General features: G+C 48.0%; 1 protein-coding gene across 4 annotated transcripts; it reads left to right on the forward strand.

Annotated features, from left to right (window-relative positions):
- Positions 1 to 25,646, forward strand: Szrd1 (SUZ RNA binding domain containing 1). Of its 4 annotated transcripts, none has more exons than XM_005317500.5 (4): positions 19 to 137; positions 19,453 to 19,502; positions 21,047 to 21,301; positions 22,530 to 25,646. In XM_005317500.5, exons 1-4 carry the CDS (start codon positions 87 to 89, stop codon positions 22,630 to 22,632), a joined length of 459 nt encoding a protein of 152 aa, XP_005317557.1. In that variant the 5' UTR covers positions 19 to 86; the 3' UTR covers positions 22,633 to 25,646. The 4 variants fall into 4 exon arrangements, with proteins under 4 accessions (XP_077881529.1, XP_005317557.1, XP_005317558.1 ...); XM_005317501.5 differs by having other exon boundaries at positions 21,050 to 21,301; XM_078025403.1 differs by lacking the exon at positions 19,453 to 19,502 and having other exon boundaries at positions 1 to 137.
- Positions 25,647 to 25,662: the final 16 nt, after the last annotated feature.

Consider the following 25,662-nt stretch of genomic DNA (forward strand, 5'->3'; position numbering starts at 1 on the left):
CTTACGTGCCCGCGCCCGCGACGGAGGCGCGTTTCAGGGCGCAGGCGCGGGGAGGGGTTGGGGGAGGAGGGAAAGCGGCGAGTAAGATGGAAGATGAGGAGGTCGCTGAGAGCTGGGAGGAGGCGGCAGACAGCGGGGTAAGGAGGAGCCGCCGCCCCGGGGCAGGGCCGGGCGGGACCTGGCGTGAGGGAAGACTCCGGTGAACGGGTCCGGGGATGGTTCTCCCCAAAGAAGGGCCCCACACATCGGGCCGGGGGTGGAGGAGAGGCCCCCGGTCCCTGAGTGCCTTGAAGGCCTCTTAAAGGGGCCGCGTTCCATTTCTGTCTCCACCTTTGCCCGGTGCGCTTCCCTCCGCGCCCCCGTTTGCGCGTCACTTGGGGCGTCCCACCCGCCACCTGGGGTCTTTTTCCATGGCCCCTGCACCCGCTCGCTCGCCCCGGCTCCTGGAACCCTTCCTTTTCCGTCGGGCCCCCCCGCCCGAGGCACCATTTTAAAGTTCATGTGCTCGCAGGAGGAGGGACTCACCGTAGGGGTGCTTGCGCGGACCGGGGCGGTGTGCCCGGTTCGGGGCGGGGGGGAAGCGGGAGGAGGCCGCTGCGGACCCGGGGACGTCCAGTCCTCTGGGGGCCCCTCCGCTCTGCTAAAATCCCCCACTGCTTTGCGCCATCCGCCGCGGTGGGCGAGCCTGGGTTTTTTCCTCTTTCAGTCTTACTATGAGAGTCCGAGGCGGGCGGCTCTCCGGGGACCCCGGCGGAGCTGCCCAGAGCTCGGCCGGCCCCCTCTCGCCCCGGGGGAGGGGTGCGAAGTGTGAAACAGCTGCATTCCCGGGACTGGGGGACACGGACCGTTCCACTCAACTTTGGAGTTTTCGTTTGCCTCTAGCAGCTGTAGGAAAATAAATAGTTCACCTCGGTAGGAACTGCCAGTTCAGCTAGGTTCGGGATTAATTTGGTCTTTGCAGAGTTTGTTGGTTCTATGGTGAACCTGGCAAAGCCGGGAAGAGGCCTCTCTGGTGTCCCTGTGTCCGTGTCTGTGCAGTGCTGGCTCGAGCGACATCCACCCAAAGGGTTTATGTGGGTTGTCGAGTGTCTCAGGGTAGAACAGGAGCTGGGTCTTACTTTCCCAAGCACCTTGGAGGGTGCCCTGGAAGAAGACTGGGAAATTGACCCTCGCAGCAGTGGGTGTGTATGTCTCCAGGAATGTTGAAACTTGGCTTCGAAGTTTTTTCCGCTGGTTCAGCATTTCTCCCACGGTTATGTTTTTCCACTTATGCATAACTGAGTATTTGAAGGAGTACTTGGTTCAGAGGACATTTAGTGGAGTTCTCAGTGCCTACCAGCTTTCTCGGAGTTTGGCTTGAGTCAAGCAAGTAAATTAAAGCTTTTATAGGGAATAACAGGTGTCAGTTGGATATCCATTCATTCAGCCAACATTTTTGAGTGTCTGCTGTATGCTAGGCCTGTGCTTAACAATGACTTTGAGCCAGAGAATGCTAAATTTCCGGTAAAGGCAGTAAAGGCGTTTATTGCCTTCCACTAACGGGAGTAGAATTACTCAGACACCCCTTGTGCTGCCCCCTGTAGAAAAGCTTGGGCCACAATTTGTGACTTAAAGGATAAGTTTCTAGGACACCTGGGCCTTTCTTTGGTTTTCCTCACCTTGTGTTTGGACTGGAGAGGGTAGGTACTTGGGATTTAACCCAAGGATGCTCTACCCCTGAACTACACCCTCAACCATTTAAAATTTTGTTACAGGATTTCACTAAATTGCCGAAGTTGGCCTGGGATTTGAATCCTCCTGCCTCAGCCTCCCTAATTCCTGTGATTACAAGGCTGTGCCACCAAGCCCAGCTTTCTTCACCTGTTTTATAGAACATGAGTTCTCACCTTAATGTGGCAGGGAGAAAATTAAAGGAACAAAAATGAATGTAGGATTCCACAGAAACTGGGGGTTATTTCAGTTTTTTGAGAATGTGTAAATTGCTTAGAGATCAACTAATGCAGGCCCCCATTTTACAGCTGAGTAAACCCAGAGGTGTAAAGATGTAACTTATGTCTTGCTGATGCTTATCCAGTATTCTTCCCACTATCTTTAAAGTGCCAGGTAACAGAGGTAGAACCTCAAACCTTGCCTCATTGACATTATATCTACACACACACACACACACACACACACACACACACACAGTGTGTGTGTGTGTGTGTGTGTGTTTGAGAGAGTGTTGCTATGTTGCCCAGGCTGGTTTAGAGCTCCTGGAAGTAATCCTCCTGCCTCAGCCTCCCTAGTAGCTGGAATTTCAGGTATACACACACTATGCCCAGCTTCTTTCTTTCTTTCTTTTTTTTTTTTTTTTTTTTTTTTTTTGTGTGTGTGTATGTGTGTGTGTGTGTGTGTGTGTTTTGTTTTGCTGGGGATTATTGAACCCATGGTCTTGTGCATTTCTACCAACTGAGCTGTACCCCCAGCCCTGTGCCCAGCTTCTTTATGTATCTTATATTGAAATAATTTTGAAATGACCTGTTGAACCATTGTCCTTCTGTTATAGACAGGAAACTGAGATTTAGGGAGTAACCTATTTTGTTCAAGATCACATGCATAGTAAGAGGAGAAGCTGGGATTTGATCACAAGACTGATTTCAAAGTTGGTGTCTCCCCCACCGGTTGGGGATTGATTCTAGGATCTTGAGCATGCTGGGCAAGTACTGAGGGTGTAGTTCAGTGCTATGTGCCCAGCCCTTTTTATATGTCTGTGTGTGTGTGTGTTTGTCTCTCTGTCTCTCTCTCTCTCTCTCTCTCTCTCTCTCTCTCTCTCTCTCTCTTTCTGGTTTTTGTGGGTGTTGGTGGTGCCACAGATTGAACCCAGGGCCTCAAACATGCTAAGCAACAGTTCTATCACTGAGCTACATCCCCAGATCTTTTTTTGTTTTACCTTGTGACAGTCACATTAAGTTGCCCAGAATGACCTTGAATTCAGTAATCCTCCCCCCTCAGCCTTCCCAGTAGCTGGGATTACAGGTGTGCACCACCATGCCCTACAAAGCTGGTTTCCTTGGCTAGCATTTTGTTGCTTCCCTACCTGGAGACCTGTGGAGGACTTTTAGAGTTGGGCATGAGCCTTTATTTATTTATTTAAATATTTATTTTTTAGTTGTAGGTGAATACAATACCTTTAATTTTTAATTTTTTGAAAAATTTTCTTTTTTTTAATATTTATTTTTTTAGTTGGACACAATACCTTTATTTTTATGTGGTGCTGAGGATTGAAACCCAGGGCCTCTTGTGTGCTAGGCGAGCACTCTGCCACTGAGCCACAAACCCAGCCCTATTTATTTATTTTTGGTGTTGGGGATTGAACCAGGGCCACTTGCATGCTCAGCACACACTCTACCACTGAGCTACACTCCAGCCCTTACTTTTCATTTTTAATGTTTACTTTGGGCATATATTTGAAGGCTTTGCTTCCCTCCCTCCCTCCTTCCCTCTCTCCCTCTCCCCCCCTCCCCCCCTCTCTCTTTCTCTTTCTCTCTCTCTCTCTCTCTCTCTCTCTCTCTCTCTCTCTTTCTTTCTTTCTTTCTTTCTTTCTTTCTGTAATCCTGGGGATAGCTCCTAGGACAGGGTGTTCTACTGCTGAACTACATCCCCAGCTCCCAGCTCTTTTTATTTTTTATTTGAAACAGCATCTTGCTGAGTTACTGAGGCTGACCTTGAACTTGTGGTCCTCCTGCCTCAGGCTCCTGAGTTGCTAGGATTACCGATGTGCACCACTGCACCAGCTATTTAAAAGCTGTCTTGAATTTGATTCACGTTTCAGGTGTCAAAAAGAGTTTGTTGTTGTTGTTTTGTAGTTGGACACAATACCTTTATTTTATTTATTGTTATGAGGTGCTGAGGATCGAACCAGGGCCTCACATGTGCTAGGCGAGTGCTTTACCACTGAGCCACAACTTGAGCTCCACAAAGGGTTTTATAAAATGTACACCTTGAAGGAGGGATCCATGGAAGGGATGAAGCAACATGTGCACATCACTGTCTACCTATGGACTGTTCATGCGTTTCAGATGTAGGCAGTTGCTTTGGGTCAGCTTTCCTCTCTCTCTACTATTAATGAGCATTGAAGGCCACCCCCCACCACAATACCTCACCAAACCAAATCTGAGTGGAGGTGGAGGGATTAGCAAATGAGGTCTGGTTGATTCTGAAAGTGAAAGTTCAGGCTCTTCATAATCCAGAGGCACTTCTAGTCCTTGGTGATTCCTGCCCTCTAGTGCTACAGAAAAGTTTGATCATAATAGCATTTTTTTTTCTTCCTGTGTCAGTGCATACATCTGAAGTCATTGTTTCCTGCCTATCTTCAGAATATGCAATATTTGAGTGCTGTTGTGTCTTCAGGGAAAGACTGACTTTGAGAAACACCTCAAATGTTATTCGAATAGACTGCTGTTTTGGGGGGAGGGCCAGGGATTGAACCCAAGGGCACTGTATAATCGAGCCACATCCTCAGCCCTTTTTACTTTTAACTTAGAGACAGGATCTCACTAAGTTGCTTAGGGCCTCAGCCTCCCTAGCCACTGGGATCATAGACTTGCGCTACCATGCCCAGCTCTTGCTTTTTCAGTTAGTACTATGAACAACTTGTCTATAAAATTGTTCCATTTCCTCCCAAGGGGCTATACTCACAATCAAAAGATAGTTCAAAGAATATGACTTATATTTCACCAAGGCAGTGCTTCTTGAGCAATATTCTGTCTTGAGGGTAGGGTGGTGGCACACGCCTGTAATCCCAGCTCCTTGAGAGTCTGAGGCTGGAGGAGTGCCAGTTCTGGGCCAACCTGGAAAACTCAGTGAGACCCTGTCTCTAAATAAAATACAGGAAAGGGCTGGGGATGTGGCTCAGTGGTTAAATGCCCCTTGGTTCAATCCCCAGTATCAAAAAAAAAAAAAAAGAATTCAAATTTATATTTACTTTCTGTCCATATGAGCCAGTCTTCTAAACATTGCCCCTTTAGTGATGCTGAGTGCCGTATATTGAATACCAATTGTGTACCAAACACTGAGGCCTTGTCCAGTGAAGGAGTCAGACAGGTAAGACAGCAACATTCCTATAGAAGAACCTTGAGTGGGGTATCCTGTCTGGAATCAGAGACTGTCCTGTAGAAAAGATGATGCCTACATAAGATTTGAAAGACTAGGAGGAGGGTGTGGTGGTGCACACCTCTAATTAATTCTAGCTTCTAGGGAGGCTGAGGTAGAAGATCACAAGTTCAAGGCCAACCTGAGCAAAAATGAAAGCCCCATCTCAAAAAAATGTTTGAAAGACCAGCCAAATTAAGTTGTGTTTGGCCTGGGAGGGGCACGAGGTAGGTTGTAGGGCCAAGGTATACGCAGATGAGGCTGGAGGGAGAAGTGCAGGCACTGGGAGCTACAGGCATTTCCCTCTGGCTGAGGGGAGGCGAGGGTTGGCAGGACTAAGTGGAAAGAGATGAGGCCAGAGAGGTATGCAGGGCCCAGATTGGGAAGAGCTTCCTTACACTTGGTTCTGGAAGCTTGGACTTCATCCTGAAAGCTATGGAGAGTTTTGAATGCCCCCCCACCGCCCCTTTTCTTTTTTAGCAGTGGTATGACGTAACTAGATTTTAATTTAGAAGGTAAGAACTTTGATTTACCTCTCTTTAGAGAAGAGGCCATGCTCCCCACGTGTGGTGCCACTTCTCTTTGGATCTGTATTGCTTCCTTTGGCTGCTGTCATTATGAAGTGTGTACAGTTGGCAGTGGGTAGCAGGCAAAAAAAAAGATTGATTTGGGGCTATCTGCTATGGATTTCCTTCTGTCTTTACAGTCAAGGAGGTAGTCATGGTGTCAGAAAGCACAGACTCGGGAATACCAAGCCTGAAGTGACTCCCTCTCTGCTATTCTGGTCTTTTTGGAAAAATTGAGTTCTAGGGACTACAATGTTCTCAGAAGGGATTTTCTGCAAAACATTTGGCCAGTTTAGCATGATCATGCAGAGCATTCTGTCCCTGGACTTTGGAAAAAGATCTGTTTCACTGTGGCTTCAAAGAAAGGGGGATAATGAGCTTTTCAATAGTAGCTTCTCAGCCCTTTTCATTGAGGCTGCGTGGGGTTGGGTGTTCTGTTCCCAGCATGCTCTGGGTATGCAAGAGAGCTGCCATGGTTGCCATGGACTATGGGCTGGAAATTCAGGCAGTCACAGGCCTTCTTGATCTTCCTCTTACTGTGCAAGAGAATTAGTGTATCTTTCTAAAACTGTTGAAATCCTGCAAGAGAAAGTTACTGTTGTCTAGATCTGATAGCCAGACATTCTTGAAGCAGCCCTTACTTTCTAGTCCCCTCTACTACACTGTGGTGGCTGCCCACAGGTAGTGTCAGTTCCTGGCTGGTCACGTCCCTAGTCTCCACAAGGTGTGGTATGCACTCCTGGCACACCTCCCCCACAGGAATAGAAACTTTTCTTCTGTCAGGACAACCATTGATTTGTTGGTTTCTTAGGAGAAGGTTGAGTTTAGCTACTTAAATCTATGGCCAAAGTAAAGATTGAAATTATGTATGTATGTGGATATGTAGAGAGATATTTTTATGTGTGTGTATATTATATATATATAAATTTTTTGAAATCCTAGAGATAGAACCAAGGGCCATACACTATGCAAGTGTTCTACTACCGAACTATATCCTTAACCCAATTTTGTTTTATTTTTTTAAGTAGTGACGGTAGAGATTTCTTTGCCTAAACTGGGCATAGCAGTGTATGCCTGTAATCCCAGCCACTCAGGAGGCTGAGGCAGGAGGATCACAAGCCTGAAACCAACCTCAGCAAGTTAGCCAGACCCAGTCTCAAAATAAAATGGGGTGGGGATGTAACTCAGTGGTAGGCAACCTTAGGTTCAATCTCTAACATCAAAACCAGGGGTTTCTCTGTGAAACTAAGTGTTAGGTCTATTAGCCTCTACCATACATCTTTCTCTTTAACACCTCACCATATGAGGATTTTGCTGGGAAGATTAAGGTTAAAACCAAGCAGTTAGGAACAAATCTCAACAGTAGTCTGTATGTGGATAAAAAAATCTTTGCTGCTGAGACCAGCTATTCCTCACAGGCTTGGTATGGTGGCATGCACCTGTAAGTAATTCCAGCTACTCAGGAGGCTGAGGAAGGAGATTGTAATTTTGAGGCTGCCTCAGCAAAATATGACATCCTTTCTCAAAATATTAGAGAGGGCTGGGGATGTGGCTTAATGGTAGATCACTTACACCTAATAAGTCAGAAGCTCGGGGTTCCATCTCTGGTTTGGAAGCAGGGGAAGAAGGGTCCCTCACAGTAAATCATTCCTTCCCTCTCAGAGGAACACAGGAAATATAGCATTCGTTCCTTTCCAAGAGGAATAATAAATACAGTTATAATTTCATTCTCATCTCATCATGCCTAGATGAGATTGTACAGGACATTTATGACTTGAGTCTAGAGAGATCAGGGTGTTAACACTTTTTTTTTCCCTTGGTACCGGGTGTTGAACCTAGGTCCACTTAACCACTGAGCCACATCCCCAGCCCTTTTTATATTTTATTTAGAGACAAAGTCTCACTGAGTTGCTTAGGTCCTCACTAAATTGCTGGGGCTGGCTCAGCCTCCCGAGCCACTGGGATTACAGGCACAGGCATGAGCCACTGCTCTTAGTTCCTGTCACCACTTTTCATTGACCTTGAGAACAAAGTTCCCAGCCCTCACGCTCTGGTCTTCATGGCTTAAAGGCATTTGTGACCTTCCTGTTGTCAGTTCCGTTTCTGCTGTCTACTTGTGTATCTCCTGGCCTACAAGCTACTGGTCCTGCGTCTGAGAGGTGTGCAGTGCGGGCAGAGTGCCTTTTTACATTCATCATCTGTGACCTGGTGGGGTGTTCGGTGCTATTAACCCTGGTCCTGGAAAGGAAATCCTGAGGTCAGTCCCAGCTCTACTTTTGTCCTGAGCCCACATTCTGAGGGACTGGCTTGCAGGATTTGTTTACATTTGATTGTCACCAGATAATTAACTAGATGCTAGTCCCTTTGAAGTATTTTATTTGTTCTCACCTGGGATTGACCTGTTTCTGTAGCCTGCATGAGCTAATCAATTTTGGGTTTCAGAAACTTGAAATTGATGCAGAAGAGCCAAATGGATAAGGCTGTAGTTGATGGAAATACTGAGAGTGACTGCTGGTTGAAATCTTGGTCATATTGGGAGATAACCTTTTTTTTTTTTTAATATTTAACCAAGTGGAAAAAGATAATATATAAATAATTTTTGTTTGTTATTTTTAATTATTGAATTGGATGCCTTTATCTGGGTCTTGGTTGTTTTCCTGTCTTCCTTGCATCACCTAACATGTTCCCCCTTGTGCTCCTTTCTGCCCAATTAGCCATCAGGCTTAGAATGCATTGTGTATTCAGTCCCTTGCTAAATACCATGAAATCTTACTGGACTTTGAGACGTGCACTCTTGGGTATTACCGTAAAATCGGGAGGGTGGGGGAAGTGTAGTGACTTTGTTCCATCCTCCAAGATCAGTGTACCTGATATTTTCTTTGGGAGAAGAGCCTTGACATCTCTGTTAGAGATGGTAAAAAGAACAGGTAAGCCCCCTCTGCCAGTAAACATCCCCTTTTTTCTCCATTGGTGGCAGTAGAAGTCAGAAGACTGGTATTTAAATGACAGGTCTAATTTTGGGTTGAATTACTTCCTATGCTTCTCTTTAGCTTCATCCTCCTTATTTGTGATATTGAATTAATAGCATTTGCCTTGCCTGGAGGAGAGTTCTGTAAAGCACTTAGTAAAGTGCCGTTGCATGGTGCTGGAGCAGAGTGGGCCGGTGCTTTGAGTACGAGACCTTCTTCCCAACTCAGCCGGGGCCACAGTTCCTAAGGCTGACTGAAGCTCTCTTTCTTGCTGCCTCTGAGGACTCGTGTGCCTTTTCATAGTGTTATTTAAAAACTGAAAGGGAAAAGCACTTAAAAAAAAAACTGGACAAGGTGGGAGCCCCATTAGACTTTACCTATTATTTTACTTATAGGGCAGGTCTCCTCACCATATTCCCTGACTGTCCTGTTATTTTAAAGGGCAACATGGTTTCGCTGTCCTACACAGACTCTTTGAAGAAGCACCCAAAGGTAGACATTCTTGTCTCAAGATGGGAATTTGCAAAGTTTCTGAGGTCCTCTGGCCTGGGACTCATCTAAATTGCTGGGTCTGGTTTCTGCTGAAGAACTGTTTGCCTTTGGGTTCTGCAAAGTTTGAACGTGGAAGTTGGTTTCGCTGGTTCAATCCTTCCTCAGGGCACCTGGCCTTGTACCAGCCTTGCATGGATGCAAAAGCAGGTGGGTGGTGCCACCTGCCACCTCATTGGGTTCTGCTGCCACTCTCCTGCCACTCTCAAACTTTTGTGCTCCCTCCTCTGGAGGATTAGGGTTCTGGGCAGTTACTTACTAGTTCTGTAACCTCAGGCAAGTCACCTAACTTCTTAGTATTGAGCAAGGCTGAAGTTCAGCCCAGGGATTGTGATGAGAATTCCAGGTGGTAACAGGAGGACATTGGTGCCTTACATCTGGCACAAGTGCTTGGAGAATGTGGCTGCTGCCGCCCTCACCATGGAACACCTAAGGCAGCCTTAGTGTTGTGTGTGTTCTTGGTTCTGGGGATCAAACTCAGCTGCGCACGTCGTCCAGCCAGCCTTAGCTCTTATTTTGAATACGGTTGTTTCCCTGCAGCCCCAGCTTCACCTAGCATGTTCCCTGTTGTATTACTTTTTGCCCAGTTAGCCATTAGATCCTGAGCACATTTTGTACCTAGGCCCCTGCTGAATAAAGGGCGACATGGCCTTGCTTCCCCATGGACATCCTTTGAAGAAGAACCCAAACCCAGACAGTCTTATCTCAAGATGGGAATTTTTTTTAAGTTTCTCCCACAGAGAGAAATGTGTTGTGTGTGTCTGTCTTTCTGTCTGTTCCCCCCACCGTCTGGTTTTGCTCTGTTGCCCTGGCTGGCCTCAAACTTCAGATCTGCCTGTGTCAGCCCACAAGTAGCTGTGACTGCAGACATGTGCTGTTTGCTCGGCTTTTCCATACCTTCTCTGAATTGATTACTCTTCATTTGTAAAATTGGGTGTATTGGTTAAAAAATCCTGTTTCATTTGGATTGTTCATTAATATATGCGTCGGGTACGGTTCTAGGCACTCTGGACAAAGGCAGCGCATGAAATTCCTACTTTCAAAGCTTGCTGTTCACTCAGAAAAATGAGAAATTATATCCCATCAAAGCTTGCTGTTTAGTGGAGATAATTAACAACAAATAATAAATTATTTATATGTACACACAAGAAAAGCAAAACAGGGGCTGGGGATGTGGCTCAAGTGGTAGCGCGCTCGCCTAGCATGCGTGCAGCCTGGGTTCGATCCTCAGCAGCACCACATACCAACAAAGATGTTGTGTCCGCCGAGAACTAAGAAAAAATAAATAAATGTTAAAATTCTCTCTCTCTCTCTCTGTCCCCCTCCCCCTCTCTCTCTCACTCTCTCTTTAAAAAAAAAAGAAAAGAAAAGAAAAGAAAAGCAAAACAGATTAAGGGACATAGAAAGTGACTGTGGTGGGCTGGGTTGTGGCTCAGTGGTAGGGCACTTGCCTAGCATGTGTGAAGCACTGAGTTCAAGCCTTAGCACCATAAAAGTAAATAAATAAAATAAAGGTATCGTGTCCATTTACAACTAAAAAAAATGTTTTTAAAAGAAAGTGACTGTAGTAGGGGTACCATTGAAGTGGTCTGGGAAGGCCTCTCAGAGACAGGAGAGAGTCAAGGAAGTCTGTGACAAACCTCTCTGCATCCCAGGCAGAGAGGACAGTAAGTGCAAAGGCACTGAGGCTGGGGCATGATTGTTATTGTCTGAGGATACATAGAGGTTGATGTGGTAGACACATGTGGGAAGAGAAAGTGATAGGAGAGGAGTCAGAGGGAGCCAGGTTTGGGGGAGACCAGTAGGCCATAGTGGATAGCACCTTGCATAGGAAGCCATGGTCAGAGCTAACTTGATTTTTAAAAGATTCACTGTAGCCATGTGGAAAATAAACTGTAAGGCAAGAGTGGAAGCACAGAAGCCTGGTGCTGTGATGCATGCCTGTAATCCCAGCTACTTGAGGGGCTGAGGTAAGGGGGTCACAAGTTCAAGACCAGCCTGGGCAATTTAGCAAGACCCTATCTCAAAATAAGAAATGAAGAGGGCTGTGGATGTGCTCAGAGATGGAGCCCGCCTGGGGTGAGAGAGGGAGACAGGTTGAGTAGGAAGCAGCTGCAGGTGCCAATTCGAGATCATTGGCGGTTTGCACCAGGATGGGCAGGAAGACGAAGAAAGTTAAGAGAGTGTTTTGAGAGTAGGCGCAACAGGTCTTGTTGTTGTTTTTTTTTGTTGTTGTTTTTGTTTTTAATTTTTTTAGGTGTAGATGGACACAACACAGTGCCTTTATTTTTATGTGGTGCTGAGGATCCAACCAGGTCCCGCCCGTGCTAGATGAGCAAGCTGTCTACCGCTGAGCCACAATCCCAGCCCAACAAGTCTTGTTGAAAGAGGCATCAGAGTTCTCCCAAGTCTTTGGAATTCCCTGGAAGGCAGGAATTGCTGAGACTGCAGAAGGTGGATGCTTTTTGAAATCTAGGGAGCATTGAGTCAGAAGTTAAGTATTGGTGTTCATAAAGCTGAGCCTAGATGTGGCCACTTAAGAAGCCATTGTAGACATAGAAGAAGAGATATCCAAATCTCAAGGGTCAGGCGAGGAAGAGGAACCTATGGCTCAAGAAGGGGTCCAGGGGCTGGGGATGTGGCTCAAGCGGTAGCGCGCTCGCCTGGCATGCGTGCGGCCCGGGTTCGATCCTCAGCACCACAAACAAAGATGTTGTGTCCGCCGAAAACTAAAAATAAATATTAAAAAAAAAAAAAGAAGGGGTCCAGCCTCTTTGGAGTTTGGGAAGAAGCTACCAGGGAGGTAGACAGGACACCTAAAGCAGTGTCTGGAAGGTTCTCTTATTCTGGAGGACCCTACTGGGGATTGAACTCAGAGGCACTCTACCTCTGAGCCACATCCCCAGCCCTATTTTGTACTTTATTTAGATAGAGGGTCTCACTGAGTTTCTTTACACCTCGATTTTGCTGAGGCTGGCTTTGAACTCATGATCCTCCTGTCTTAGCCTCCCGAGCTGCTGGTGTACGCCACCAGTGTACGCCACCGTGTCCACCTGGGAAGTTCTTTTTGGATGGACCCTTGAGCCTTGTCAGGTGCTGCTGAGAGCTTGAGGGAAATGAGGGTTTGGAATTCACCGCTGAATTTGGAAGCAGGGGAGGTCTTTGATGGCTTTGACGAGTTCAGGGTGAATGGGCTGCAAGGGCTTGGAGAGTTGGATTGAAGAGAAGTGGTGAACGCCATCCAGAGAAGGGCCTGAGCCAACCCTCGCACTATGTCAGTGCTCATTGCTGTTAGCCCGTCTGACAGGGCCTACTATCTCAGGTGCACACAGCAAGCAGCATGCCCCAGGTGCTGGACATGCTGGACATTGTTCCACCCTGGCAGCTTTTTTAGACTCCAAGACAGTTTTGTCCATTAGAGGGCACAGTGAGAGTCACTCGTGTTACATGTTCTAGATGCCACCTTTTAAAAGTGCAATTAAGTAGGTGAAGTTTTAATATTTTTTGTTGAGTCCAATGTATCAGAATGGCCTTATTTCGGCATATAATCAATATTAAACGTGTGAATAAAGTATTTTATACTCCTTTGTACCAGGCCTGGAATGTACGCTCACTTTGGTTTGGACTGGCTATATGAGAAGGACCACCCACACTGGGTAACGGGCTAGAGCTAGTGCAAAGCACTGCCCAAGGGACTCCCTGCTAGCCAGCGTAGAAATGCCCTAAAAGCTGAATGCACTTGGAAAGGAAAGCAAAGGGTGGTTTTTCCCTGGCAAGCAAGTAAGAATTATTTGAATTATTTGTTTTATATATACAACTATACAATGCGCGCACACGTGGTCTCTGGTTACTTCAGATGTGTGGGGGTTTTTTTTGTTTTTTTTGTTTTTGTTTTTGTTTCCTTCAGATGTTTTTTTTTTTTGTTGTTGTTGTTGTTGTTGTTGTCTTCTTCTTTTTTTCTTTTGTAGTAGTGGGGATTGAACCCAGGGGCACTCTACCACTGAACTATATCCTCATACCTTTTTTATTTGAGACAGGGTCTCACAAGGTTGCCAAGTCTGACCCCAAACTTGCAATCCTCCTGCTTTCGTCTGTTGAGTTGCTGGGGTTACAGGTCTGTACCACTGCACCCAGCAAGTTCAGTTAGTTTTTAACCTGACAGTGATCCTAAAGCACCACTGTGAAATCATCTTGGTGTGATAGGACTTTGGGTGTTTCCCTGTTTGGAACTGCCAGGGATGGTAGAATAAGAAGGAACATTGGACATGGCCAGTCCTGCTGGGGCAGGACACTGTCATTATTATTGCCACTAACAGAGAAACAGTACACTCAGAGGCTGAGGCAGGAGGATAGGGAGTTCAAGGTCAGCCTGGGTAATTTAGTGAGATCCTGTCTCAAAATAAAAAAGGCTGGAATGTAGCTCAATAGTTGTTTGAATTCTCAATACCACTGAGAGAGAACGAGACAGAGAGAGGGGGGGAAAAAAAGGCAGGGGATGAAGCAAAACTAAACAAATCTACTTGGCAATTGTTTGAAGACATCTCTTTGGGTTGCACATTAAGTGTACAGAGATCGTGTATGTGGGGATCCAGTCCAGGACCTCATGCATGCCAGGCAAATGCTCCACCACTGAAGACCTTTTAATCTGATTTAGGTCAGATTTTGCTGCTGTAGATTGCTTCTACCTTATAAATTTCTTTGCTTTATTCCTAAGTGGAATTGGGGCCTGCACAAGAAAAGCCAGAATCTCACCCAGACTTTTGATATGGGAAGCATGAGGCAGCCTAATGAGAGATCTTTGCCAGAAGAGCCCAGTACTGGCCACCTCCTGCCCAGGGACATGAGTGCTAATGTCCTGTCTAGGACTGAAGAGCTGAGGCCCAACATGGGTTCTGCCATGGTGGAAGTTCAGGGCCAGAATGTGGTGATGGGAACCTTGCCTTCTACTCCTTTTCAGTGTCTTATCTCCTCCTAAGTGTTTTTCTAAAATTTGGGGTCTGTGTTAATCAGTATTTGCCAGGTTCTGATTCCAAGAGAAATCCCTTTTCTCTCTCTTTTACATCCCCCCTCCCTGTCCACTTAGACACTAAAGGACACCAGGCAAGACCAGTTGACCCTGTGGGACATATTGATTCACAGGGAGTTTTAAGACCAGTTGTCTTTTTTGAGTGTGAAAGGCACATTATCCGGGAAGTTCCTTAATTCACTGTGTTACCAAATCGGAGCTGAGAACTAAGAGTGCTGTCTCTAGATCTCCACTTAAGTCAAGACAGCTTTCCTTCTTAGTTAGTGACCAGAGAGCGGGGTGTGATGGGGCAGGACAGTTTGTTCCTTTGCCTTGGTTCTGTTACACCTGGTGGTGGCTCTTGAGTAGGTAGCAGCAGGAAAGGCACCAGTAAAGGCAGAACACCACTCCCACCCTCGCAGAGTGACAGGTGAGGACCTGGGCTTGTTCACTTTCTCTCTTGTGAGTTTGGCTAGTTGGAGTCAATCCCCCAGGGCTTCATCACCCCTAGGTGAGTTGATAGTCTATTTCCTGAACATTCCATCTGAGTTGCTGTGGTTGCTGCACTTTACTCCAAGGCCCAGAATGGCCTGCGTATTTCCCTCTGCCTTTCCTACTCTTCCTCTCTCCTCCCTTTTCCTTTCTCATTCTCTTAATGTTAAGGGAGTGAGCCTGATGCTATAATGGGCCTGGCCTTGCAGGCACATTTCTGTCCTCTTTGTCTTCTTTGTTCCATTCACAGATTGTGACTGTGTAACAAGTTAGGCTATCCTGGGTGGCTCTTTCCCTGCCCTCTTCTTTTGGAATGACCTTGTCCCAGCGCACTCTTAGGCTTCCACCCTGGCAGCTTTCTGCCGGAGGCTCCGGTGAGCACACTCACTGCAAGCTGCAGTCAGGTCAGCTTGTTGCAGATGTTGTCACCTGATTTCAGTCACCTCATGGTTGTGGCCTCTCCTTTACCTCCCCACAGGGCCAGGCTGTCTAAAACCACCTCCTTTCCTCCTGGTTCTTTTGTTTTCCCACCTCCACTGTTCCCTCTGGCTTTTTCTCTGAGAACAACAAGCATGTACTGGGCTGGGGCTGGGGCTCATTGGCAGAGCGCTTGCCTGGCACACATGAGGCCCTGGATTCCATCCTCAACACCACATAAAAATAAATAAATAAAATAAAGATATCATGTCCGTCTACAACTAAAAAAATAAGTAGCAGCGTGTCCTATGTTTTTGTAGTGGTGTAATGTCACAGGCAAGCCATGTCCAAGTTTGGCAACAGCAAACCTTTTGCTTAGGATTGGGACCCAGAAAAGAAGCCACCTCACTCATCAGAGCACTGTGTAATCTGGAGCCTGCTCAGTGCTACTTGGCAAAAACAAAGAGCCTTTCCAGGAGGAGAAGCCATGACACAGCAGACCTTAGCCACACCCTGCAATGTGCTTATGCCATCATACTGGCCTTGTGCCCGGGTGTCCACTTGGAATAGTCAGGGCTTATGTGTTTCTTGCTCTAGCCATGGAGGTTGATCCTCTAAAACAGGTGCCTTGACCATGGGCAGGGATTTGTGCATCCTTGTAAAGAGAGAGGGTGCCCCTTGAATTCCATTCCTAGTTTCAGGCCCATGTTGGTGTGTGAAGCCTGTTTGATTGCATTGAGATGTTGAATCTCTGCAGGAGATGTCTGTTCTTGTAGTGTATCCTGTAGGAAAGGTTTAAAGTGGTTCAGCTTTCCAGAGCAGAATCTGAGAGCAGATTGGCTGCAGGGCCTTGTCTAAGCATAGAGTAGACTGACTCATGATACCTGGACAGATTCCAAGGGCTAGACACGGTACCCTCTCCAACTGCCGGCAAAGCACTCTCCGTCCTGCTTGGACAACTCTCAGCACGCTAGTGTTTGACTGGCCATCTGGCCATGGCCAGGGTCCACTTTTCACCAGAGCTGCTTGGATTTCTATACGATTCTGTAATCTGATGGAAGAATCCCTCTCCAGTTCTGCTGAAGCCATCCTGCCTATTGTGATGGGGTTATAGTTATTGCAGTACAGTGTGTGGTATGGAATTGGGGGAAATAACAGGATCAATATCTAATGACATTTACCAGTGGCTTACCTTGATGTCTGGCATGGTGGTTTTTTTTTGTTGTTGTTGTTGTTTGTTGGTTTATTTTGTTTTGTTTTGTTTTTTGGTGCTGGGGATTGAACCCAGGGCTTTGTGCATGCTAGATAAATATTCTTTGTGTATGTGGAGGGGTGCTGGGATTGAACCCATGGCCTTGTGCATGCAAGGCAAGCACTTTACCAACTGAGCTATATCTCAGCCCCATAATATTCTTTTTTTAAAATATTTATTTTAGTTTTCGGCAGACTCATCATCTTTGTTTGTATGTGGTGCTGAGGATCGAACCCGGGCCGCACACATGCCAGGCGAGCGCGCTACCGCTTGAGCCACATCCCCAGCCCCCCATAATATTCTTTTGAAGGTCTTCTACTCAGGTCTGTGTGCTGGACAGATTATCTTCCCTAGAGTTTTAGAGAAGAGGGACCTCTCAGATTTAGCTAATATATTAGACCCATTTGCCTCTGCCTCCCTCGTAGTGATAAAGTGAGAATTATAAAATTTTTAAAATTCAGAGCTTTTCCATTAAAAATTTTGAACTCAAAGTTTCTTGAAATGGATCTGGCCCTGTCAGCCAGAAGTTGGTGGCCTATGGCCAGTACCCTCACTCTCTGGGTGTGCCGCTGCGTGTAGTGTGGCTGCTTGCCTAGCCTGTGTAGGCACTTGGTCTCAACCCTGTTTGAAGGCATCTGAATCTCACAGATGTTAAATTTTGTGTTTATGATGGAGGAACTTGAATAGGCAGTCTGGCTTTCAGATTGGAATGATGTGATACAGTGTGGAATTTTAATGAAACAAGATGTTATTTGTGGAAATCCTTGAAGAACCCTTAAAAGGTGATGGGCTTTAGACTCAGGTAAGATGTAGTATTTACTCAGGAAATAACACGATCCCTTCACCCCACATTCCATCCTGGGATTGAATGAGCATGTATGTGCCAGGCAAGTGCTCTACCACTAAGCTGCATCCCTGTTCCCTGCCTTTTTTTTTTTTTTTTTTTTTGAGACAGGGTCTCACTAAGTTGCTCAGGCTGGCCTGGAACGTGAAATTCTTCTCCTGCTTCAGCTTCTCGAGTAGCTGGGGTTAGTTAAGCTTGCGCCACTGTGCCTGACATAATGCAGGTATTAATAGAATTAATACAATTCTGATGTAAACTCTACAGAGGGCACAGATTCTGTGTGTCTTTCAGTTCACGGAAGCATCCAGGTCATTCTCATTCTTTTACTTGGTGAACCTTTTCAGTGTAATCACTGAATGTTCATTGGGCACTTACCTTGCTCCAAGCTGGAATAGATTAAGAGGCTTTGTTTTGGCACCTCCCCAGCCTTCCAGAAACTCCAAAATGCTCAGAATCGCATGAATTGTGCTTGCCAAATATGACTTAAACCTAGCTCAGCACCACTCAGGGTTGGTGTGTTAGGCTGGATTTAAATCTAGCTTCATATGATTCCATCTAACTCCATGTTGTTTATAAGAGATACAAATAAGAAGATGGAAAGGTGTTATAGCCAAAATAATGATAAACTGTTTAATTTACTAGAAAGAATTTTTCCCACAGTGAGTAGCTCAAATGAATCAGTGAAAATTCAGAAGGTTTGGCTCGAGTTGGCCAGCTTGCACTGCCCCTGTGAACTGTAGCGTGCAGCACAGAGCACTCATGAAAAGGGCCACCACACACAAGGCTCTGAGGCATCTCAGCAAATCTTAGGACCTTCTGGCCATATGGCTGAATATTTTGCAGGTGATGGACTTTTTTGAAAATCCCATGTATCTTACCAATCAGGGTTCCCCAACCTTAGCACTATTGACTCTGGGGGCTAGTTAATTCCTTGTGGGGGTTGTTCTGTGCATTGTATGATGTTTAGCAGTTTCCTTGGCCTTGACCCAGTAGCATTTTCCCCTGGTAATGACAACCAAGCATGTCTTGACTTGGCCACTTGGTGGGTGGGACCGACTACTCCTGGCTTAGAGTTGCTGTTAAGAGATCGGCTCTCCAGAGAAACATAATTTTGCATATAGTTTTTTCTTCCAAAAAGAAAATCTCCCCACCTCCCCAATAAAGAAAAGGACATAAAGAAAAGCAGTGGGACAGCCCAAGAGCTGGGAAGTTTGTCCTTTGCCCTATGTATAGTCCTTACCCCCAATCCCCATGCATGGAGATTTCACAGAGTTCTTGTCCTGGGGGCTGTTGGCTCACACTGCCAAGGATGCCCCTGTTTTGCTCATGACAGGAAGTTAGGCCCGGCACAGTGGGAATTCAGGGCCAGATGTGTTAGACGATGGACTCTCTTCTGTTTTTCTCAACCTGACTTATCTCTGCTTCTTTCTAAAGTGGTGGTTTTGTGTTAGTTGAGTCCTGCCAGGCTCTAGTTCCAAGAGGAATCCTGTTGTCCCTTCTCCTGGATGCACTAGCAGACTTAGGCACTTCAGTTCTATAAATATTAGGCTTCTGTTTTACTCTAAGCCTTTTGCTAGGTGATGTAGTCACAGAGAGTTCAAGTCCATACCAGTAAGAAATAGACTATAAAATAGTTAATATGTGTGACCATGAAGGAAAGTGACAGGGTGTGTTTACCGCCAAGAGCAACACTTCATAAAGGAGAGGCGTCATCTGGGTTTTGCAGGATAAATGGGAGCTTGCAGGGGTAGAGGACTTGGAGCCAGGTGGAGCAGCACTGGGGTTCTCGGGTTGTATGGCTCGGGATTGCCATGGTGCAGGATGGGAACAGAAGACAGGAGGAGGTGTGGGGGAGGCTGCTCCCAAGCTTAGATGTGGCCCTGCAGGCAGTTGAGGGGTTTTGAGTGGGGAAGTGACATGATCACACATATTTAGAAAGTTGATTTGAGTGGCTCGGTGAAGGACAGGCCAGAAGTCTGGAGCCTGTGAAAAGATCCCAGCTGGACAATATCTAGAATCACTGCTGTGGCCATGGACTAGGAGGAGATGGACCCACAGAGGCAGCCAGGAGCCCAAACCCCAGAGTCTAGTCTGCCTCCATTATCTCAAAGGACACAGTCGTGTGTCCCTGGCTAGAGAAGACACTGCCCTTAGCTCTGAAAATAAAGACGTAAGTTTTTATTTGAGAGAGATTTTTTCCACTTTTTATATACATTTTTTTCCTCTAGGAAATAGACAGACGATTGGAAAAAAAACTGAAGATCACACAAAAGGAGAGGTAAGGCTGCTGTCTGGTCTGAGAACTTGTGCTCCCGCCAAGGAGAGCTGCGCAGTCAGCGGTGTTCTCCAGCTGGCTGTTAGGTTTAGCAGGCCAGGCTCCCGGGCAGCAAACCCTTCCCTCCCAGTTGGGGACCAGGGCATGGTGGCTCAAGACTTTGGGAGTGAGGCCGGAGTGTTGCTCCTGCCTCTGACCTCAGTGGTCCCCTCGTGTGAGGTCATCTGGTGGACAGTCGAGGTGACAAGTTGCAACATTTAAGTTTTAGGCCTGGCTGTGCCCAGTTGTTCTGAGGTTTGGGGTAAGTCATCCCTTCTGGAATCAGGTTCTTCCTCTGTGATATGAGGAGTTTGGACAGTTGATTTCCCTGGGGCTGCAGTGATTTGGCAGTTGAGGGGATCCTGAAAGGAAAGAGTCTAGGAAGTTGAGACATCTTTAAGGATATCTTTGTTCCCACCCCGGAGAGGAGGGAGTGAGTTGCCAGAGCAGGTGACAGTTGACTTTGAGCTTGGGTAGCTTGGTTTTTCCCAGGGACAGGCAACAGAAGGAGGGTAAGACTTGGATTTGCCCAACAGGCTGCATGGTGTTCCCCAGGGAACTCTGACTCCTTGTCTGTCTCAGCAGGTGCACTGTCCTTACCCCAGGCCCCTCCCGCTGCTGTTCCTCAGGTCCCTAGCCCTCCTGATAGCCCTGGCTTTGGAAAAGGCCCCTGTGTGTCTGTTGGGTTCTGAAGCTAGCTGATAGCTTGGGGGGGGTTCTGGTGGCTGGTGTGGGGGGTCATTCCTGCATTGGTTCCTTTCTCCTCCGGTGGCTTTTGTTCCTCTCCCTCCCTGTGCTGTTTCCCGTTTTGTTAGTTCCACCTCTCCTTGTGGACATGTGGCCTTGATGTGTACACCCACCAACTTTGAGCAGTGCTTCTCTTTTGAGCACTGCTAAGCCCTGTTCAGGCTCACCCTCCATCCCAGCCCCGCCGCTGTCCAGCAGACCAGAACCCTGGGGAAGGAGGTTTCTCTGCTCAGCTCTTTGGAAAGGCCGACTCAGTTGTCGGATGTCTTGGTCTCTGGGAGACAGGTCGCTCTCAGCGGAAGGCTGGGGCGTGTGCTGCAACAGGTTCTGGCAGTGTGTGGTTGGAGCCCATGTGGTAGAGACCCAGGCTGGCCACCTGCCTCTGACACTGCCCTTCATAGGAAGGCTGGGACTTTAACTGAGGTTATTGGATTCTGAACATGAACTGTTTTGCCTCAGGGGCCAGATGGTGCTTGCCGTGCCTGTGGGTAGACATGGGTGGAAGTCCCAGGTTAAGGAAGCATTCTGGCCCCTGGCCAGGGGTTAGAGCTGAGCAGCAGTTCCTGGGTGCTGCTGAGCTGGTGACAAGGTGGCTTTCTTGAGAGACCCTTCTTGAGGGGAATTTGAATGTCTGGTCAGAAGCCAGAGGCTGATGAATAGAGTTAGTGGAAAGAGGGAAGAAGGTGACAAAGGTGGGCATGGGGCTAGAGGGCCTCCTGGTCAAGGATGGGATTTGTGAAGCTGTGTTTGCTCTTTGTCAGCAGGAAATCCAAATCTCCTCCCAAAGTGCCCATTGTGATTCAAGACGATAGCCTTCCCACGGGGCCCCCTCCACAGATCCGCATCCTCAAGAGGCCCACCAGCAACGGTGTGGTCAGCAGCCCCAACTCCACCAGCAGGCCAGCCCTTCCTGTCAAGTCCCTAGCCCAGCGGGAGGCTGAGTACGCTGAGGCCCGGAAGCGGATCCTGGGCAGCGCCAGCCCTGAGGAAGAGCAGGAGAAACCCATCCTCGACAGGTGAGTATGGCCAGCCACCCTGGAAGAGCAGCAGCAGCAGCAGGGCCTGGCTGTGTGCAGACCAGTGAGGAGCCTGCTGGGCCTGCTCAGTCTGTGGAGGCCTGGGGGGGTGCTGATGCTATCAGGTGGAGGTTGTTGGCAGTCTGCAAGCACAACGGCGATGCTGTAGAGGCTATAGGCACAGATTTCGAGTCAAAATTTGCCACTTGCGAACCACTTAACCTGTCACCCAATCTCGAGAAATGGGTCAGTGGTAAATCCCTGCCTCACCAAGTCATCACACACCCTTGTGAACGAACAAGTCGCCAGAGGGTGGTGAGCCCTGTGTGGATGGTAGGGAGCACCCAGTTAAGTGCTTCAGTGTTATATTCTGGATCTCCAGTAGCCCACTGTGTAAATTTTCTAAATTCTTTCTCATTCTCAGTATTTTTTTTCCCTACCGTACCAGAGGTTACACTATATCACTTTGTCACTTCCTAGTGAAGCAGTATTTGTTAAAATGGTCTAACTTGGAATGGCCTCTTTGGTAATTTGATATATTGTGATTTAAAGAACTAATCTTTGAATTGAACCTAGAGATGCTTTACCACTGAGCCCCATCCCCAGCCTTTTTGGTTTTTGTTTTGTTTTTAGACAGGGTCTCACTAAGCTGCTGAAACTGCCCTTGATATTGTAATCTTCCTTCCTCAGCTTCCCGAGTCACCAGGGTTACAGGCATGCACCATTGCACCTGGGCCCTGCCCTTATTTTGAAGGGACATCTTTTATCTGTTTTCTTCTCTCAGTCCTCACCTTCCCAGAGTGGAAAAGCCTGTTTCCTTCATCATCTCTAGTAATATTGGTCAGCCACTAACTGCATGGTTTAGAGACACACAGGAGGCAGAATGGAGGGTGCTGGCTCACTTGAGCTAATGGCTAAGGGTCTTTACCTGGTCAACACGGGAAAATCTATGCCTTCTGGACAACACGGGCTCCTGAGCAACCCCCTGCCTCCAAATGGGGAAGAATGCTATAGCTGCTGGAGGTGAGCATGGACCACCAACCCCTGTCCACCTGGATCTCCCAACTAGGAAATGTCCCAGCCTGCTTGCCAAAGAAGCAGGCTTATGGAACCAGAGTTAGCTGATAGCCACTGTGACGGCCACCCCAGCTTTAAGCATGACTGTTTTTATGATTTGGGGGCATCTTTTATATTTTGTTTCAGTCCTTCCTCTTATCTTCCCCTTCAGGCCAACCAGGATCTCCCAGCCCGAAGACAGCAGGCAGCCCAATAATGTGATCAGACAGCCTTTGGGTCCCGATGGGTCACAAGGCTTCAAACAGCGCAGATAAATGCAGGCAAGAAAGGATGCCGCCGCTGCCGCCATCACCACCTCCTGGGTCGTCCACCACGGGTCGTACTGCCGTGGCAGACAGCTGGACTTGAGCAGAGGGAACGACCTGACTTACTTGCACTGTGATCCCCCTTGCTCCGCCCACTGTGACCTTGAACCCCATGCACTGTGACCTCCCCCCTTACTCCCCTTCCCACTGTGATTGGCACATCAACAAGGGCTGTTCCAAGTCAATGGAAAGGGAAAGGGTGGGGGCTGGGGGAGGGCTGGGTGTCCCATCAAGGACTCAGAGTAGAGAGTCAGACAGTGCCACTCGGCCACTTGGGGTAAAGCCAGTGCCAGCAATAACAGTTTATCATGCTCATTAATTTGGGATTTCAAAACACAAATGAGAACTCCCACCCACCCACCCCCAAGTGCATGTCTTCATCACTTAAAAAGTAAGTTCCATTTGAAAATATCCTTTCCTTTTTTTTTTCCTTCCTATTTTTGTTTGTTTATACAAATATCTGATTTGCAAGGAAAGTGCATGGGAGGGGGTTTTAGCAGTTTAATGAATTTTTAATTGAGAAAGGGTAGTTTGGTAGTCTACTTAAAAATGTTTCTGGGAAATTTGCTAGAAACATTAACCAATAGGATTTTGGTGAGCTTAGCTTCTGTATTCCTACTGCCGCCCAGAAAAGGGGCAGGGCTCTGCAGCCCCAGGACAGATGAGCACCCCATGCCTTTACCTCCCTCCCCCAGCTAGGTTCCGGGCCTCTTGGCCCTGCCTGGAGACAGGGCTAGCTCTATAGGCTCAGAGAGCCTGGGGAGGGTGCCAACCCACCTCTAGTATTTTGGGAGATAGGGAAAGTGACAGACTTCCCCTTCCCCTACCCCTCAGGGTGGCTTCCTACCAGCCAGGCTTGCTACTTCTAGAGGAAAGCAGGAAGCATCAGAGAGTGAGGCTGCACTCCTGCCTTAGGAGAAAGGGATAGGAGGCTTGTCAAGTGTTTGCTGTCAGCACAAGAAGACCAGGAGAGAGTCTGGCTCCGGGACTTCGGGCCATTTGCTCCGTGTGGTCAGAAGGTAGAGGGACCTGCCCACTCCAGCGAGGATAGAACTCTGTGAAGGGTCTGCGAGTGCTCCATCTCCATTGGTGGCCTCAGCTCAGTCCCTGTACCTGGTGTGCTTCCTATGTGAAACCAGTACTGTGGGAACAGACCAGTCTGAATAAAGTTGGGAGAAGAAGCATTGCAAAGATGGATGGCCAACTAGTTCCCAGTGGTCTGGCCACCCTTCACCCCTTTTTCCAGAGTGAGGACTTGGAATGAAGATGATTTCTCCTCTCCCTGGAGCTTGGAAGTTTGCTTTGGCTTCTTGGGCAGAACAAGCTAGAGGGCAAGTGCCCCGAGAGCAGCTCTACACAGCTTGCCCCCTCTTGGGCCCTCTGGTCCCTCCCAGCGCACTGCACCTTCCTCCCCAGCCAGCCAGGTGGCCTCACACTCCTGGCTAGCAGGTGGGGTTTGGAATGGTTGGCATGATTTTGGATTAGGGCATCTTGTGGCAGCCCTGATGGCAGGCTAGGGTTTCAGGCTCTCTCCACCTCGGTTCACCTGGTCTCAGCCTTGCCCTTAAGTGGTAAGTCAGGCCCAGGTATGTCTCAAAACATCTTCCCCTCAGGAGGAAGGGCCAGCTGTCAGTTGACTAGTCCACGGCACAGCCTTAGAACTGGGAAGCCAGGAAGTGTCTGTGAGCAGTGCTAGAGCAGAGCTCAACCGCAGGACGCACGGTCACCTCCAGGAGTGGACAGGAAGAACACTGGCTGCTATCTTAACATGCACTGCCCTGACCAGGTGTCCACCTTCTAAATGTCCAGTGCCCATCCTCAAGTAATAGTGATTTCTGGCCCATGGTGAGACTGTCTTTTGGGAGAAGGATACAGAGGTAGTCCAGGTGGAAGGCCAGAGAAGTGCCGACTGCCCAGTCCTCAGGACCACCTGTTCTTGTCCTGCCTGCTCCAGTGGGAGCCAAGGGCAGACCAGCTGGTGAGGCTCTACAGATTAAGAACCTGGCAGGGACTGGTTCTCCCACGTCCCTCTGGCCAAAGGTGGAGCTGTTGCCCACATGTGCCTGTCACCACCCACCAACAGTCACATCTTTGGCTTCCCAGGTGGAGAGGTGGCTGGCAAATGAAAGAAAAGAAAATGAAAGAGGAGACTATTGTGGGGGGAGGTGGGAGGGGCGATGGGAAAACGGTTTGGAGTGTGTGTGTGTGTGTGTGTTTTGTTTTTTGTTTTTGTTTTTGTTTTGTTTTTTTTCTTTTTGTAGTTGTCTTTCATTAAGTGCTTTTTTTTTTTTTCTTCTGTTTTTAAGTAAGTTGCAGGCTTTGGCTTGGAAATCCCCAGGGGGATGAGAGGCAGGAACCTGAAGCTGCTGCCCCTTTATCTGCCTTCATGGTACTGTCCCTTCCCCCAGCTCCTCCCAGACCCCATGAGCCAGGCCACAGCCCTTCCAGCTAACCGCTTCCCATGAGCCACTACTCTGATGTCAGCCTATAACCAAAGGAGCTGGGGGTCCCGGCCTGGTGACCAGCCCTTCTCAGCCCACTCAATCAGGGTGCTCCCCACCTGCAGGCAGGAGGCAACACCCTATCTGCTACCATCAGCCCCTTCCAGAGCCCACCTGCCCCGCCCAGCCCTGCCCTGCCCAGCCCAGCCATACCCTGCTCTGCCCCATCTGGGGGTGCTCTGCTCAGGGATGGGCCGGCAGGGCTGCACCCAGCCTCCCTGGTAAGCAGAGACTCAAAGAAACCTCTGGGGTCCTGTTTCGCCGTCGTGCGATCCCAGGGGTGCACATGGGCCCCTTGGGTGTGTGAACAGAAGGGATTGGGAGGGAGGGCCGCACCCCGCAGTCTTGCTCTGCTGATGTAGAGGGAGCTGCCCACCCACCCCACCCCGCACCGCGGGCTCCTGAGTCGGCAGATTAAGCATTTTATAAATTGTATTTTAAATACATGTTTTAAACTTGTCAGATCCTTGTCCTCATT

Source organism: Ictidomys tridecemlineatus, chromosome 11, assembly GCF_052094955.1.
Source record: "Ictidomys tridecemlineatus isolate mIctTri1 chromosome 11, mIctTri1.hap1, whole genome shotgun sequence".
Taxonomy (NCBI): Eukaryota; Metazoa; Chordata; class Mammalia; order Rodentia; family Sciuridae; genus Ictidomys; species Ictidomys tridecemlineatus.

Bases quoted from the DNA above. Each gene is read 5' to 3' on its own strand.
- Szrd1 (XM_005317500.5), top strand. From the start codon at position 87: ATGGAAGATGAGGAGGTCGCTGAGAGCTGGGAGGAGGCGGCAGACAGC. The intron at 138-19,452 runs GTAAGGAGGAGC...TTTTTCCTCTAG, and splicing joins AGGAGGCGGCAGACAGCGGG to GAAATAGACAGACGATTGGA. The intron at 21,302-22,529 runs GTGAGTATGGCC...CTTCCCCTTCAG, and splicing joins GAGAAACCCATCCTCGACAG to GCCAACCAGGATCTCCCAGC.